Below are 17,046 nucleotides of genomic sequence, written 5' to 3' on the forward strand. Positions count from 1 at the left end.
AGAAGCAGCCCCTTAGTGATCCTGCTCTGCCTTTGTCTGCAGGTTCAGATCGACCCTTACCTGGAAGACTCTGTGTGTCATATCTGCAGCTCCCAGCCTGGCCCATTCTTCTGTCGGGATCAGGTGAGTCCCCTGGGCACTTGAGGGTTTACAGACCCCTTTCCCTCAGTTAAATGTTGTCATGTCACGTTCATCACATGGAACGCAGAGGTCTCAGGTTCCTCATGGTTGTCTTAGAGCGCAGCAGAAGCAGCAGTGATATTTGACCCTGAACTGTGGGGAAAGCGCATGGAGCTGAGTCTCGGTGCTGTGGCCTCCCTGTCCTGGGGGTGCTGTGCAGTGGGGCACTGCTGCTCACAGGTGGTTTAGAGGATGACGGGGACCCCGGCAGGTGTGGTCAGGATGACGGGGACCCGGGCAGGTGTGGTCAGCACTACCTCTGAGCCAGCCAGGTCCTGCTGTTCTAGCTCTAAGCCCTTTAGGTTGATTCTTCCCTAGGCAAGGAATCCGTCTCTGTTGACTTCTGAATCTCTGGGCTGTTTTGGTGCTGCTGCCTGGTTTGTACCCAGTTGTCAGAAGCAGGCAGAAAGCAGCACGGCAGCTTTGTTGCATGCTTCTGGGTGGTGGAGCACAGATCTGGATGTGTTGGACGGAGCTTCTCGTCCTCTGTGGTGTGTCTGTGCTCACCACCTGAGGATCTGTATCCGTGCACAGTCTGATTCAGCAGGTTTGGAGCATGGCCTGAGACTCGCTGTTTGTGACAAGTCTCCGAGTGGTGCCTGTGTTGCTGGGGACAGAAGTCAGGGACCTGGTCGGATACTAGCACCGTGCCTGTACTTGCAGTTATTTTTGCAGTGGTACTGTCACTCAGGTTTGGAGTCTGAGTAGATGGCAGTTAAACTGAGGCTGCAAGAGGAGGATGTGAAGTAAGTGTGGGTTGCTGGGGAGAGCTTGAGGTCACGTGTGAGTTTGATCGGCCTCGTCTCACAGGCTGGTGTGTGTCAGTGTGTTTCACAGATGGTCCCCATTTTCAGATGTCTGGAAGTTGGTGGCCTTCTTGGGGTTACACAGCCAGCAGGAGTGAGGGGCTGGGCCTGAGATGTTGGTCTACAAGTGCAGTCACCTCTCCTCACTGAGCCGTGCTGCCTGGCCTGAGGGCCTGGAGTCACTGTCTCTGAACGCTCTCCCGTATTGTGTGTGGCCGTGTGACACAAGTGCTCCACGGGAGGTAGGACGGGCAGGGACTGGAAGAGCACCTGGGTGCTCAGAACCGAGGAGAGGAGCTGGCATGGCCTCTACACACTAGGAGCCCAACGCACGCAGTTGCATCCAGGCACCCGTAGAAGCCGGTCACGCCTCGTGTTGGGCACGAGAGGAGTCCCCGGGGCCAGCTCTTGTAACCCCACAGAGGCCATCAGGAGTGCCCACGCCCTCCCAGTCAGAGCAGGCAGCGCACGCAGCCGCCCCCCGGCTGGTCTGACACAGGCCTAGCTCCTCTCCTCTCTCCCCTCGCAGGTGTGCTTCAAGTACTTCTGCCGGAGCTGCTGGCACTGGCGGCACAGCATGGAGGGCCTGCGTCATCACAGCCCCCTGATGCGGAACCAGAAGAACCGCGACTCCAGCTAGAGGGGCCTGTGCGCCCAGGGCCGGCCGCCTCCGCCGCCGGCCCACCTGCCACCGGCGACCAGGGAGCTGGCTTCCCGAGGACAAGGGAAATCGTAGTCACCTTTGCACTTGCTGAATCTGTCTTTGTTTCTGCACTAATTAATGCACAATGAGTTTTGTCGGGTTTTGTTTTCAGAGGGTGTGCCAGGGCAAGGACCCTCTGGCTCGCCCTCCAAGCGACTCTGTAGTTTTCCCAGATTTTAGTTCCTCATTTTGCCGATGAAAAGCAAAAAAAAAAAAAAAAAAACTACGTGTCCAGAAGGTATTGACACGACGCCTACATCTAGGTTTATTTATTAAAAGCGCTTTTTTACATTCCTTGCAATACTGATGGTGATGATGTGCAGGTCTCATTGGTTTCATTCTTGCAGTTGCCATACAGTGCCTTTCCATTTATTTAACCCCCACCTGAACGGCATAAACTGAGTGTTCAGCTGGTGTTTTTTACTGTAAACAACAAGGAGACTTTGCTCTTCATTTAAACCAAAATCATATTTCATATTTTACGCTCGAGGGTTTTTACCGGTTCCTTTTTACACTCCTTAAAACAGTTTTTAAGTCGTTTGGAACAAGAGATTTTTTTTCTTTCCTGGCAGCTTTTAACATTATAGCAAATTTGTGTCTGGGGGACTGCTGGTCACTGTTTCTCACAGTTGCAAATCAAGGCATTTGCAACCAAGAAAAAAATTTTTTTTGGATTTGAAACTGGACTGGATGAATGATGTTTGAGCGGCTGCTGTATATAGTTTTAAAATGGTTTATTGCACCTTCTTAAGTTGCACTTACTTGGGGGGGGGAGGGTTGATAGAAGTTTTTAATCACAAAGTCACAGGACTTTTTTCTTTTGTAACTGAGCTAAAAAGGGCTGCTTTCTGGTGGGGGCAGATGAAGGCTCACAGGAGCCCTTTCTCTCAGAGGGGACAAGTACCCTACCCTGATTTCCTTCGTTTGAGAAGCGTATGAAGCAACAGTTGCGGTCGACTGAAATGCTACTGGAATTTGAAAACTTGACTTTTTCTTTCTTCTTTCCTTCCTTTTTTTTTAAAAAAAAAAAAAAAAAACTACTTGCCCCTCTTTGGGAAGCTGTGTGCCAAAGAACCAGTGTCATAACGCCCCTCCTCCCTCCTGCTGAGCTGACGTTGCATTGTTGCATATCCCAGCTACTCTGTGGGTTTCGTGAAGCTGTGTGTGAAGTCTCTACCTCATTGTAGTATATGCAGGCAAGACTGCACTCTCCTACAGGTGTGTGGAGTAAGCTGTGGTGTAGTTGTTTGGCACATAATAAACACGTTGCAGCAGAGTCCCGGTTCCGTCTCTGTGTCTGAGGTGGGGGAATGGGAGCAGTGAGACACTTGGGATTTCAGAGTAGAAACGCACATTTCCTTGCATCTTCTGTAATGGGTGGGATTCCTGCCCAGGTTAATGGAGGGGCCATGCGGGGACCTGCCCCTTTAAGTCATTCTTGTTCACTTTGTGCACCTTGAAGGTGCCTTTCTGGTAAGTGGGTACCTCTGGTCCAGGTATGTAAAAAGGCCACATAAATAAACTTTCTGGGGCTCCTCTTGGGCTTTTCAGGTGGCAGTAGTGGTAAAGAACCCGCCTGCTAATGCAGGAGACAGAAGAGACACGGGTTTGATCCCTGAATTGGGAAGATCCCCTGGAGGAAGGCATGGCAACCCACTCTGGCATTCTTGCCTGGAAAATCCCATGAACAGGGGAGCCTGTCGGGCTACAGTCCACGGGGTTGTGAAGAGTAGAACACGACTGAGTGACTTAGCAGGCAGCAGGCAGGGGGCTCCTCTTCTCATCATCCTGGACCCACCTTGGAGGGACCAGAGGCTAGCTCCTTGGGCGTCGGCACAGGCCACTTGTTCTCAGCTCCTCCTGTACGCCTCAGAGCTTGCTTCTTGAGAGGCTTCCTATCTATTGGAGTCATCTATGCTGACCCAGTTCTTCATGAACAGGAGTAAATTTTTGCTATTCTTCGGGACTATCACCTGGACTATTACCTCACAGGCTTCCAGGATTTATTAATCCTGGTCTACTGATGATTTTTTCAGGTAGGTCGTGCCTGGGCCCAGCTGCTGGAGCAATTTCTGGGAGATTCCATTTTAGTCATTGGTGGAGGGAGCTCTGTGTGCTGAAGCATCCCTTCTGTGAAGAGATGCAAGAACTCACTGTCTTTGTGGGTGGGGAGTCCCGTCAGCCAAGGCACGGCTGGCTGCAGCCTAATCTGAAGTTTGCTGGTAAACTCCTGCAGCCCTCTTGGAGCAGGGCCTCTGACCCACCCTTTTGGTGTCCTGTCCTGTTCAGAGTCATCTCTTCTCCCCGTTTATCTCATTGTGGTCCACATGCTGCTTTCAGGGCACAAGCTTCCTCCTTCAGCCTTCCATTCCCAGTCAGTTTAGAGGGACTGACTGGACTGTCCAGGTGTTGAGGGATGAGGCACACAGCCTTGTGCCCCTGACCTCATCCAACCTGGGCAGCCCAGCCCTTCCTTAAGTCAGGTGAGGGCCTGGAACCCACTTCAGCAGAGGTGGAGAGAAGGAGCAGTACTCCTGAGGCTGTTGCGCACAGCGTAGTTAGTAGCCAGTGCTGTTGGCTTCAGAAGGACTATGTTTGAGGATTGGTAAGACAGAACAGCCTGAAGACAGCAGCAGCAGTGGTGGTTGGAGGTGTCTCAGTTGGAGGCCCAGTGAACTGGGCCCAGCCGGTAAATATTTGAGAACGAACTTTGTGCTAGGCACTCACTGTTCAATGCAAAACACTACTGTCACAGAATTCATCCCTAGCTTAGAAAGCTGAGACAAGTCACTGTGCCACGTGCTACAAAATGCTAGAGCAACATTAAAAGGATAGCAGTGCTGGATCATGGAAAAAGCAAGGAGGTTTCAGAAAAACATCTATTTCTGCTTTATTGACTATGCCAAAGCCTTTGACTGTGTGGATCACAATAAACTGAAAAATTCTGAAGGAGATGGGAATACCAGACGACCTGACCTGCCTTTTGAGAAACCTGCATGCCGGTCAGGAAGCAATAGTTAGAACTGGCCATGGAACAACAGACTGGTTCCAAATAGGAAAAGGAGTACGTCAAGGCTGTATATTGTCACCCTGCTATTTAACTTCTATGCAGAGTACATCATGAGAAACGCTGGGCTGGAGCAAGCACAAGCTGGAATCAAGATTGCCGGGAGAAATATCAATAACCTCAGATATGCAGATGACCCCACCCTTACAGCTGAAAGTGAAGAGGAACTAAAGAGCCTCTTGATGAAAGTGAAAGAGGAGAGTGCAGAAGTTGGCTTAAAGCTCAACATTCAGAAAACGAAGATCATGGCATCCAGTCCCATCATTTCATGGCAAATGGATGTGTAAACAGTGTCAGACTTTATTTTGGGGGGCTCCAAAATCACTGCAGATGGTGACTGCAGCCATGAAATTAAAAGACGCTTACTCCTTGGAAGGAAAGTTATGACCAACCTAGATAGCATATGGACATTACTTTGCCAGCAAAGGTCCATCTAGTCAAGGCTATGGTTTTTCCAGTAGTCATGTGTGCATGTGAGAGTTGGACTATAGGGAAAGCTGAGTGCCAAAGAATTGATGCTTTTGAACTGTGGTGTTGGAGAAGACTCTCTTGAGAGTCCCTTGGACTGCAAGGAGATACAACCAGTCCATCCTAAAGGAGGTCAGTCCTGGGTGTTCATTAGAAGGACTGATGTTGAAGCTCAAACTCCAATACTTGGGCCACCTGATGTGAAGAGCTGACTCACTTGAAAGTACCCTGATGCTGGAAAAGATTGAGGGCAGGAGGAAAAGGGGATGACAGGATGAGATGGTTGGATGGCATCACCAACTAAACGGACATTGGGTTTGGGTAGATTCCGGCAGTTGGTGATGGACAGGGAGGCCTGGCGTGCTGTGGTTCATGGGGTCACAAAGAGTCAGACATGACTGAGCTGCTGAACTGAAGTGCTAAAAAAAAATGATAGGATAACAGTGCTACTTAATATATAAATTGGAGGAAAAGCTCCTTTGATAAGGTGACATTTGAGCAAAGATTTGGAAGTGAGATCGTTTCCCAGTTGTACTTGTGTCTCCACCAGGCTACAAGGCTGACCTTGATGGGGACCTGGTGTGCAAGGCCGTCCCCTACCTTCTCACTTTTCCATACTTCACGCGCTGTCGCTGTTCCCCGCCCCCAACACACATACCGCCCCTGGCATGTGTGGAAGAGACGCACCTCTCCTCCACCCCCTTGGACGATCAACCACTGTAGAGTTCAGTCGCTCAATCGTGTCCGACTCTGCGACTCCATGGACTGCAGCATGCCAGGCTTCGCTGTGCATCACTAACTCCCGAAGCTTACTCAAACTCATGTCCATCGAGTCAGTGATGCTGTCCAACCATCTCATCCTCTGTCGTCCCTTCTCCCGCCTGCAATCTCCCAGCATCAGGGTCTTTTTCAATGAGTCAGTTCTTCCCATCAGGTGGCCAACAAAGCACTGGAGTTTCAGCGTCAGTCCTTCCAGTGAATACTCAGGACCGATGTAGCAGTAGAAACCACTGTAGAAGGCTTTCAGACACCAGCCTAAGACGACCATAGGCGGGGCGGAGCGGAAGAGCCTTGCCCAGCAGGGGGCGGACCAATAGGTCATTCTGCCCACTGGATGCGGACGGGCCGTCCACATTTCCGTTCTATTTTGCCTCCGCCCCGCTAGTGGTCGCTGTGGAGCGCTGGAGTAGGCTCAGTGCGTCCCAGGCTAGGCGGAAGCGGCTTTCTGGCCTGCGCTTTATAGGTCTCTCTTGTGCTTCCTGTTTCCTCTTTTACCAAGGACCCGCCAACATGGTAGGTGTTTTGGCTCCAAGTTGGTGCCCGCCAGAATCGTCCTCCATCCGCCGTTTCCCTCAGCTCCCAGCCCGTAAGGAGGCGCGCACTGCCCTGTGAGGCTGAAGCCTCAGTAGGTTGCTGGTTTCCGCGTTGACCCCTCGCTCCACCACTGCCCGGCCGGGCCTTTACTATACCAGGCTCAGCCCCACTCCACGAACCCAACTCGGGTCAGGGTGTGACGCCGCGCTGTCTCCTGGAGCGGGGTGGTCCTGGCTCGCGAGTGACCCTATTTTCTCCACCCGCAGGGCCGCGTTCGCACCAAAACCGTAAAGAAAGCGGCCCGGGTCATCATTGAGAAGTACTACACGCGTCTGGGCAATGATTTCCACACCAACAAGCGGGTGTGCGAGGAAATCGCCATTATTCCCAGCAAGAAGCTTCGCAATAAGATCGCAGGGTGAGTCGATGAGTCTGCGTTCGGTTTCCAGGGCCTCCGTGGCCCCGCGGGTGTGTCCTGGGAGCTGTGCGTCTGTGGGGTTTTTTGGTGAAGTTGTCTTGTGTTCACGTTGCATTGATACTTGGCTATTTGACTGGCAATGGCGCTTGGACGAAGTTAGCCCCAGTCGATCTCTGGAAGAGAATATTTAAAGACCTACTTGATTTACTGCTGTATTGCGTAAATTGGAACTCGAAGGAAAGCAGATGAGGGTGGGGAGGGATCGCGAAAGTTTGTTGGAGTATTTGTTGGTTTTACAAACGAACGTGAATACAGAGGACAGGCATGCCTGGATAAGCGGAGATGCGTGTAGAGGTTCTGTGTATGTAGAGGATTCCCAAGATGATGACTCCTCTCCCTTCTCACTGTGGGAAAAGAACTGAAACTCCTACGTGCACATCCAGAGGTGCTGTGTACCGTGAGGACCAATGTGTGTTCTTGGGCGCTTTGTAGCTACGTCACACATCTGATGAAGCGGATTCAAAGAGGCCCTGTGAGAGGTATCTCCATCAAGCTGCAGGAGGAGGAGAGAGAGAGGAGAGACAATTACGTGCCTGAGGTAAACTTTCTGGGTCTTACTCTGGACCTCTGGTTCATCCTGAAAGATAGAAGCAGGTCCCTGAGAACCGTTTCAGGTACTTGGTTTCCAGGAGGACCTCAGCTGCATCTCCGTAGACTCCTCTTAAGCAGCTGAGCTGTGCTTGTGGCTCAGTCGCCTCCGACTCTTTGCGACCCCTTGGGCTGTAGCCCGCCACGCTCCTCTGTCCGTGGGATTCTCCAGACAAGAATAGTGGAGTGGGTTGCCATACACTTCTACAGGGCATCTTCCCGTCCCAGGAGTGGAACCTAGGTCTCCCGCATTGCAGGTGGTCCTTCACCATCTTAGCCACCAGGGAAGCCCATAAGCAGCTGTAGGTGCCCGCAATCTGTGAATACTTGCCTATATGTTGTGTTCTGCCCTGTTAGGACCGTGGAAGTTCTGTACACGAGAACCTTGCATGATTGGTGCCTTACCATGTCTTCTGGCTTGATTGATTGATTTTTGCTTTGGCATAATATTCCTGGAGTGTTGCTATAAACCCAGTCTTAAGGTTTTTAAAATACTGAATTTGTGGGATCCTATTGTGTCCCCTTTATGCTTCCCCCTTCCCCCAATTTTTCTTCCTCATTTAAGAATCTTGGAGAAAAGGCAGGGAAGGTGAGAGATTCTCTAACTCATTACTATTTGGGGCCGGCCTTGTTTCTCCTAGGTCTCAGCCCTGGATCAGGAAATCATTGAAGTAGATCCTGACACTAAGGAAATGCTGAAGCTGTTGGTAAGTGTTTGCTGAATTCCTGAAGTAGGGTTTCCCTGGTCACCAGCTATCAGTAGCTCTCTGCTGTCTGTAATACCACGGGGTAACACTTGTTGAATCTTTAAAATATGTCAGATAGTCTCCACATTTTCTATATGTTGTTTTCCTCACTGTATCCCATGAGGTACCTCCTGTTTACATTTTATAGATGTCGGAGCGGTAACTTCAGGTTAGTGGGTGGCAGAGGTGGGACTCCATCCACACTTCTAACCACTAAGCTAGACTACCTCCAGAGGGGGTTTAGCTGGTTGCTGAAGGTTGAGTTTGCTGTCCACGTGACGATAACTCCCAGATCTAGTGACCATTGCTCTTCTTGCTCTTCTGTGTCCACATGCTAGCCACTCACATGAGCTCTGGTTTCATTTCTGGTGCTGACAGGGCACTACTTGAGTGGTTCAGCTGTCTTCAGCACACTGATAAGTGTCTCTTCTGTGATTTATCTTAGTACTTGTGCATTTTGGTGAAAGCATGAGCTTCAGAGTCCAGGAGGCAGTTGATTTCGAGCAACTTTATTTTTCCCTTTTTTATGATTATGAAATGTTTAAATAATAGCATGAATTCCTATATACCTACCACCCAGCTTCAGAAAAACATCACCAGTACAGCTAAAGCCTGTTACAGATTATTTTCTCCTGAAATAACCACTATGCTGGAATGTAGCTTTTTATTTTCAACTGTAAAATTGATCTTTGAGCATGAAATGAGGAATTAATTTCTGGTTGTGTGGCAGGGCCTTGGTCTCACTGCACTTAGATTGAGCCGGCTCCGAGGCAGGCCCTGCCCTGTCCCACCACTCCTCTTCGTGGGCCTTCACACGTGCTGACTGCATGAGTGATGCATCCTGTCTGAGACTGGTCCTGAAAGTGAGGGGCACTGCGTTAGCTTTAGAGCAGTATTCTCAAAGGGACGGATTTTGCACCCAGGGGCATTTGGTGATAACCTGGTCACAGCTGGGGATACAAGCAGACTTGTGGGTAAAGGCTGAGGATGCCGTTAAATTCTTAGAATGCGCAGGACAGCTGCCTTGTGACTGTTGGGGTGGAGGATCCTTCAGATGGAGTCCACCCTCTTGTGAGTTTACTGGTCTGGGGTGGGGAGAAGGCTGTCACTTTTCTACAGGGTCCCAACAGTCTGACCCAAGCTGGAGGAGGTTGGTGAAGCATAGCCTAATGATGGTGCTGGGACTCTGGACACAGATCTTGCCAGAACAGCCACACTAAGCCCATTTTTATCATTACAGGACTTTGGCAGTCTGTCCAACTTGCAGGTCACTCAGCCTACAGTTGGGATGAACTTCAAAACACCGCGTGGAGCCGTTTGAGTCTTTCTGCTGTGCTGTAATATTTTCAATAAACCTCGGACAACAACCTTGCCTGCGTCATCTGTGGGGTTGGGTCCTGGTGGAACTAAGGACAGGAATTCTTTCTCACAGGAGAAGTGTCCTGCAGAGCACCTGTGGGCAGTGCCCGTACAGACAGTGGACGCGTGAGAAGGCCTGGTCCTGGCAGGTCCTGCATGCTCACTCTGGCTTCAGGCAAAAGTCAAGAGATGCTTTTCCCTGTTTACCCCATGTGTCCTGTGTGTGTGAGCTCAGCCTCTCCTGGGTACATGCAGTTTGGGTTAGTGAACCTTCTTGTCTTGAAAAGGTAACCCACATGTATGAGGGTTGGGTTTTCTGGGGGTGGGAGATAGAATGGGTGTGGAGCACAGGAAACTTAAGTGTGAATGGATGTGTGTGTGGAAGGATCAGTGAGACCATGGGATGTGTCAAGTTAAGGGAGGCAGAGCTTCCTAGGTGCATCCTGGGAGATGGTTCTGATCTTAGGGATCCTGCTGAAGCAGTGGATCTAACTGGGTGGTGGAGAGTGCTAGGTTGGGCTGGTGCTTTTCCACCAGTAGCTGGAGAGCAGTTGGAGCACTTTGATCTGGGAAACATCCTGGAAACGCCTACTACGAACACAGTCATAATACCTGATCTAATTTCTAACTTGGAATGTTGCAAGAATATAGCATAAAGAACTTCAACCCTTTCCAGACCTCTCAGTTCACATTTTCTCCCAATTGTTTTATATATTGTCTTTATACACACATCTTTTTTCTGATCCATTGGAATTAAGTTACAGATGTGCCATTTTGTTTGAAATATCTTGTCAGTTTCCTAAGAACAAGGACATTGTTTCAACAGCTGTAGATGAGTGATCATAATCAGGAAACCCACATGGATATGCTACTGCTACCTAACTCATCAGTTAAATTGCTCAGTTGTGTCTGACCGCATGGACTGCAGCATGCCAGGCTTCCTTCTCCATCACCAACTCCCAGAGCCTGTTCAAACACATGTCCATCGAGTCAGTGAAGGCATCCAATCATCTCATCCTCTGTCATCCCCTTCTGCCTTCAGTCTTGTTTTCCAGTGAATCATTTCTTCGCATCAGATGGCCAAAGTATTGGAGCTTCAGCATCAGTCCTTCCAATGAATATTCAGGACTGGTTTCCTTTAGGATGGACTGGTTCAATCTTGCAGTCCAAGGCACTCTCAAGAGTCCTGAAACCCACAGTTCAAAAGCTTTATAGTCCAACTCTTGCATCCATACATGACTGCTGGAAAAAGCATAGCTTTGACTAGACCTATGCCGACAAAAGTAATGTCTCTGCTTTTTAACAGGCTGTCTAGGTTAGTCATAGCTTCAAAGGAGCAAGCATCTTCATGGCTGCAGTCACCATCTGAAGTTGGAGCCCAAGAAAATAAAGTCTGTCACTGTTTCCATTGTTTCCCCATCTATTTGCCATGAAGTAATGGGACTGGATGCCATGATCTTAGTTTTTTGAATGTTGAGTTTTAAGCCAGCTTGAAAAAGCTGTAAAAACTTGAAAAAGAGTGAAAACTTATTTTGCTTTCATCAGAAAACTCCTCAGTTCCTTTTCACTTTCTGCCATAAGGGTGGTGGTATCTGCATACCTGAGGTTGTTGATATTTCTCCCAGCAATCTTGATTCCAGCTTGTGCTTCATCCAGCTGGGTGTTTCACATGATGTCCTCTACATACAAGTTAAATAAGCAGGGTGACAATGTACAGCCTTGACGTACTCGGGACTTTCCCAATTTTGAAACTGTTGTTCAGTGTCCAGATGAGTGCAATTGTGTGGTAGTTTGAGCATTCTTTGGCATTGCCTTTCTTTGGGATTGGAATGAAAACTGACCTTTTCCAGTCCTGTGGCCACTGCTGCATTTTCCAAATTTGCTGGGATATTGAGTGCAGCACTTTAACTGCACTCATCTCACACACTAGCAAAGTAAGGCTCAAAATTCTCCAAGTGAGGCTTCAACAGTACATGAACTGAGACCTTCCAGATGTTCAAGATGGATTTAGAAAAGGCAGAGGAACCAGAGATCAAATTGTATATTGAGTGCAGCATCATCTTTTAGGACTTGAAATAACTCAGCTGGAATTCTATCACCTCCAGTAGCTTTGTTCGTAGTGATGCTTCCTAAGGCCCACTTGACTTCAGACTCCAGGATGTCTGGCTCTAGGTGAGTGATCACACCATTGTATTGTGATTATCTGTGTCATCAAGATCTTTTTTGTACAGTTCTTCCAGGTGTTCTTCCCACTTCTTTGTATCTTCTGCTTCTGTTAGGTCCATACCATTTCTGTCCTTTATTGTGCCCATCTTTGCATGAAATGTTCCCTTGGTACCTCTAATTTTCTTGAAGAGATCGCAAGTCTTCCCCATTCTATTGTTTTCCTCTATTTCTTTGCATTGATCACCAAAAGTGTTGGCTGACTCCTTGTAGAATGTCCTTCAATTTCAGTTTGATGTCTTATACTTAGATTTAATTCAGGTTTGGTTTTTTTTTTAATTTTAGAAATACGGGTGGTTTGATTTAAGATTTTTTGAAAATCTTATGGTGTGGAAGTGACAGGCATTCAGTAGAAACTACTTTAGATAACTGAGTTTTTTTCTTTTTACAGGTTAGGATAGTGGTTTAACTCATGACTGGGCAGTTGCAGTGAGCCGCAGCTCCCAGTCAGCTTATGTGATCTCAAAGCAGCAAACACACCTCACTATTCTGTGGTTATACATTCTGTTTCAGGGCAGTGTTCAGTACACAAGACGCTCAGTTACAAATTCGAGTCTGACTGCAAGCCCATGGACTGCACCACACCATGCTCCTCTGTTCCCCGCTACCTCCCAGAGTTTGCTCAGACTCATGTCTGTTGAGTCGCTTATTCTACCTCTGACCGTCTCATCCTCTGACGCCCCCTCTCCTTTTGCCTTCCGTCTTTCCTAGCATTGGGGTCTTTTCCAATGAGTAGGCTTTTCTGTATCGAGTGGTCAGAGCATTGGAGCTTCAGCAACAGTCCTAGTGACTACTCATGGTTGATTTCCTTCAGGAGTGATTGGCTTGATCTTGCACATATGAGAGATAGCCAGTGCTTTATTATAAAGTGGACTTTGTCTTAGTTGATTTGGGTCAACTGTAGGTTAATGTGTTAGTTTGTTAAAAACAACCTCAGGCAGGCTATGATATTCAGCCATGTCTGACTCTGCAACCCCACAGCTTGCCAGGCTCCTCTGTCTATGGGATTTTCCAGGCAAGAATAATGGAGTGGGTTGCCGTCCCCTTCTCCGGGAGATCTTCCCTACCCAGAGACTGAACCGGCATCTCCTGCTTCTCCCGCATGGGCAGGAAGATTTATGATGTTCAGTAAGTTGCGAATTAAATGTATTTTTCACTTAGGGTATTTTCAATTTACTATGGGTTTATTTGCAACATAACCCCATCCTAAGTCAAGGCAGATCTGTACCACAGAAGTGATACTGTGTGCTCGATGCATCATACTGAGAGACATAGAATATCTGTCACAGTTTTAGTGATGTCTACTTCGAGGGCTTGGATTAAGGGGTATCTCTCAAGTCTCTCCGCTGTTAAGTTGTAAGAAGGTATTTTGAATTTTGTGGCTAAATACCCTGTTCTTCAACTTTTCACTCACTGGTTTTAGCATCTATTGTTATTTTACCTCCATGATTACCTTATATTTATTAGTATTGTACAGTAGGGAAGGAGCTTTCTCTTCTTCACCAAGAACATTTCTTTCCATTTCTTGGTGTGGAGTCGGGCATTCTCAGCAAGTAACTTTGCCTTCTAAATACGGCTCTGTGTAAAGAAGCCTTCCCTCTTTAGTTTTCTGTATGGGAGAGAAACTAGAGCTAGTTTAAAATGACCAGTGGGTAAGAAAATTAAAGTACAAGGCTGTGTCCTGTGATGTTTGCCGCGCTCCCCCACCAGGAGGCAGTGCCATCGCTGACCCACGCCTGCCTGGCCGGGCTGCCTCTAAGGCCCCGTGCTCCAGATGAGTGAGATGAGGGATGGGAAGGGTTGGGGAGGAGCAGGGAGCCGGTTGGGGCCGCACAGAGAAGCGGTTTCATTCTCCATCTGCGTTAAGGAGCTTCTCCTAGGCCTTAGTTCTTGCATCTGTAAAATCAGCCCTGGGCTCATTAGAACCTCGCGTGGAACTTGTTAAAAGCAGGTGGTGAGGCGCTGCCCCCAGCCGGAGATTTGCGCGGCTTCAGGCGTGGTGGGGCGGCGGGCGCGGCCCAGGTGTGTCCGCTCGAGGTGCCCGCGGTGCCAAGTGTGGTCGCGGGCAGTTGCATCCCAGCTGGGCCGGACGCCGCGGGACTAGCGTCTCTCCCGTGGTGTTTGCGTCTGATAATGTCTGTTGGCATACGGCGTGAAATATGATAGACTTCTGCCTTTTGTGCTACCGACTCTGCTGCTTCAAGATTTCAAAGAGTCCCAGGAACGTTTTGAATGTAATTTTCTTTCTTTCTTTTTTTTTTCCTATATTGTCCTTGTGGGCTGTGCTAAGTCGCTCAGTCGTGTCGGACTCTCTGTGACCCCATGGACTATAGCCCTCCAGGCTCCTCTGACCATGGGGATTCTCCAGGCAAGAATACTGGTGTGGGTTGCCATGCCCTCCTCCAGGAGATCTTACCCACCCAGGGATGGAACCCATGTCTCCTGCGGCCCCTGAATTGCAGGCTGATTCTTTACTGTGGAGCCTCCAGGGAGCCCATATTGTCCTTAGTTTTGTTAAAGTACAATTTTCAACAAAGTGAAATGACTGTCACACAGATATAAAATGAACTTGGTAAGTATTTTTTAAAAACCTAATTTTTAAAAAAACCGATGTTACAATCAGTTGAAAGGAGAAGTCAGGGACAAATTTGGAGGAAGGGAATGTTGAATTTATAAATGGACACAAGACCAACATCTTCCACCAGAGGGAAGTCAGCTAAACCTGTAGCCAACAGAATTTACTTATATTTGTCTATAGGTAAGAATTATTTGCATTGTCAGGCATCTACAACTTAGAGAGTTGTAAAATAGCTCTAAGACAGTGAAAGATGCAGAACCTCTCCCTAGAATCTGAATCAAAACCCAGGTTGGGGATGGGAGAGAGGCTGGGGAGGGAGGGGATGTATATATAATTATAGCCTGATTGGCGTTGTTGTACAGCAACATTTGTAAAAAACAAAGTTTTTTTTTTAAGTAAAAGAAAACAGTGGTAAGAGGAGCTCCTCTGGCTGAAGCATGGGAGCTCTACCAACGTCCTTCCCCCAGTTGGCTGACACTGCTGTTGAGACAGTGTCTGAGCTCCTAGGTCATTCTGGTCCTCCTGGTTTCCGCCATGGGACACCTTGGCCTGAGCTCCATGTCTAACTGAGAATCTGGGTCTCCCTGCCAGTGGTATTTATACTAAAGGTTCTCAGACCTTTTATGGGTTCCCAGGACGCTGTGAAGTAGTCTGACTGACATGAGGGAGATAGAGCAACAGTCAGGGTCCTTAACCCGGTCTGTGAACAGAGCAGCTCCACTTCTGCCTTTGTGTGTGATGAGGTTGATTTTAATATGCCCCGAAGGAGAAGCATCCCATTGCCAAAAGATTCTGAAAAGATAAAGGAAGAAAGACTCCCACCTGAGGGGCGGAAACCCAGGTTGTTGTGTTTAACAATTGAAGCACAAGTTTCGCCTCTATCTGAGGGCAAAATTCATAGAGGTATAGCCTATCTCCGTGAATATATGAATTTATATTCTGTATATTACCTATGTCATTAAGATTTTCAGTTTTATTGGTATGTAATTGCAGTTTTTCTCTCATAAGTAGGAAAACTCCCTGTTACTGTGAATCATTTTAAATGTTACATTTGGTTTCTAAATTAAACTTGTCAGATGTTTGATTATTTTATTGATAGTATCAGGAGTTTTAACTTTCTTTTTACTTGAGGTTGCCGCTTTTCCTCATTAGACACTGGAGAAAGCAAACAGCCGGATTCAGTTGTGAGGAAGGTGGGTGAAGCTCGTTTTCTCTTTTTCAACTGCAGGGGTCAGCAAACTGCTCAGCTCCCCGTTTGTGAATAAGCCGTGAACTAAAAACGATTTTCACATTTCTAAATGCTTTAAAACAGGGATCCCCACCCTCCAGAATCTAATGCCTGATGTTTTGAGGTGGAGCTGATGTAATAATAATAGAAATAGTGCACAATAAACGTAATAAGGTGGAATCATCCTGAAACCATACCCCCCCCCCAGCCCCGGTGTGTGGAAAAATTCCATGAAACCGGTCCCTGGTGCCGGAAAGGTTGGAGACCACTGCTTTAAAACCCAGCAGCAGCAAGAAGAGAATCCTGTGGGCTGAGGAAATTCTGTTAAATTGAACTCAGTGTCTACATACAGAATTTCATTGGGATGCAGCCACATTCTTTTGTTTACAAACTGTAGACGGCTGTGTTCCTGATTCAATGGCTGGATTACATAGTTGCCACAGAGACAGTAAGAAGGCACTGTGATCACTTCACACTACAGATTGTAGTCACACATTTATAACGCCATAGTGTTTTGAGGGCCATACTGATCACCATATCGTCACATTTTATTTTTTACAAATTGTTAGTGCACACTTTCATTGAAAAAAAGAGAAAAGTGGGCCTTCAATGTTGTTAAGGTATGAGTGGCTCACTCAGTAGGTGGGCAGGGGAAGCTGTTATCAGTGCTGAGTTTGTTTTCTCTGCACATGTTTCTTCCAGATAAATTAGCTTGTTTAAAACTGTTAGTCTTTGGGTGAGAGTGGTTCTTTAAAGAGCTGAAAACATGGGGAGCAATATGAATAGTCAATTTTTTAAAAAGCAGATAATTCTAAATGATTTTTCTTGACTCTTGATAAGTCAAAGAATGTTACCAATACTGCTCAGTTATGCAAGAGTCGGTGCCAACTTTGAAGAGTCTGAAGAATTAGTCTGTAGAGTAACCTGCATGGAACAGCTACTGGTAAGAATATTTTTAAAGATAAACCACTGATTCAGTAGGACCTGAAGTGGGAATTGGCTGAGCTAATGTTATAGCTGATGTTGGTAGAAATATGTGCAAAGCAGAAAGGATCTTATTTGGACAGAATTCAAAGCTTGCAGAAATGTAAAGTGTGTAAAACCTATGCTGTTCATTGCATTATTCATTAATATGTATTCTACAGAAAATAAATCTGTCAATTACTGAGCCAGTAACTGTTCACAATGAATTTTACTCTCATAGACTTAACCATCATCATTTCCATGAATTTTGGTAAAGTGTTACTTAACTGTGGTAAAGTTTCTTTAAACATATAATATTTATTATTTTAACCATTCCTAAGTGTA

The 17,046-nt window shown here is 47.4% G+C and overlaps 2 protein-coding genes across 5 annotated transcripts in view; both read left to right on the top strand.

Moving 5' to 3' along the window:
* CPEB1 (cytoplasmic polyadenylation element binding protein 1) overlaps window positions 1-2,965 on the top strand; it is a 111,027-nt gene extending 108,062 nt beyond the window's left edge. For all 4 annotated transcript variants that reach the window (XM_040257516.1, XM_040257517.1, XM_040257518.1 and 1 more), the window contains exons 11-12: window positions 43-123; window positions 1,516-2,965. In XM_040257516.1, coding sequence (XP_040113450.1) covers window positions 43-123; window positions 1,516-1,626 — 192 coding nt within the window. In that variant the 3' untranslated portion in view covers window positions 1,627-2,965. The remainder of the gene's footprint in view (window positions 1-42; window positions 124-1,515) is intronic.
* Window positions 2,966-6,241: 3,276 nt separating this feature from the next.
* Window positions 6,242-9,718, top strand: RPS17 (ribosomal protein S17). The gene is made up of 5 exons (XM_040257543.1): window positions 6,242-6,517; window positions 6,805-6,956; window positions 7,449-7,554; window positions 8,246-8,311; window positions 9,591-9,718. The coding sequence occupies exons 1-5, from the start codon at window positions 6,515-6,517 to the stop codon at window positions 9,669-9,671; spliced, it is 408 nt and encodes a 135-aa protein (XP_040113477.1). The 5' UTR covers window positions 6,242-6,514; the 3' UTR covers window positions 9,672-9,718.
* Window positions 9,719-17,046: the final 7,328 nt, after the last annotated feature.

This window comes from Oryx dammah, unplaced genomic scaffold, assembly GCF_014754425.2.
Source record: "Oryx dammah isolate SB20612 unplaced genomic scaffold, SCBI_Odam_1.1 HiC_scaffold_16, whole genome shotgun sequence".
Classification (NCBI taxonomy): Eukaryota; Metazoa; Chordata; class Mammalia; order Artiodactyla; family Bovidae; genus Oryx; species Oryx dammah.

What these genes read in the sequence shown, in the direction of transcription:
- RPS17 (XM_040257543.1), top strand. An exon ending in CTTCGCAATAAGATCGCAGG is followed by an intron (nt 6,957 to 7,448) that starts GTGAGTCGATGA and finishes GGCGCTTTGTAG; the next exon opens with CTACGTCACACATCTGATGA. An exon ending in AGGAAATGCTGAAGCTGTTG is followed by an intron (nt 8,312 to 9,590) that starts GTAAGTGTTTGC and finishes TTATCATTACAG; the next exon opens with GACTTTGGCAGTCTGTCCAA.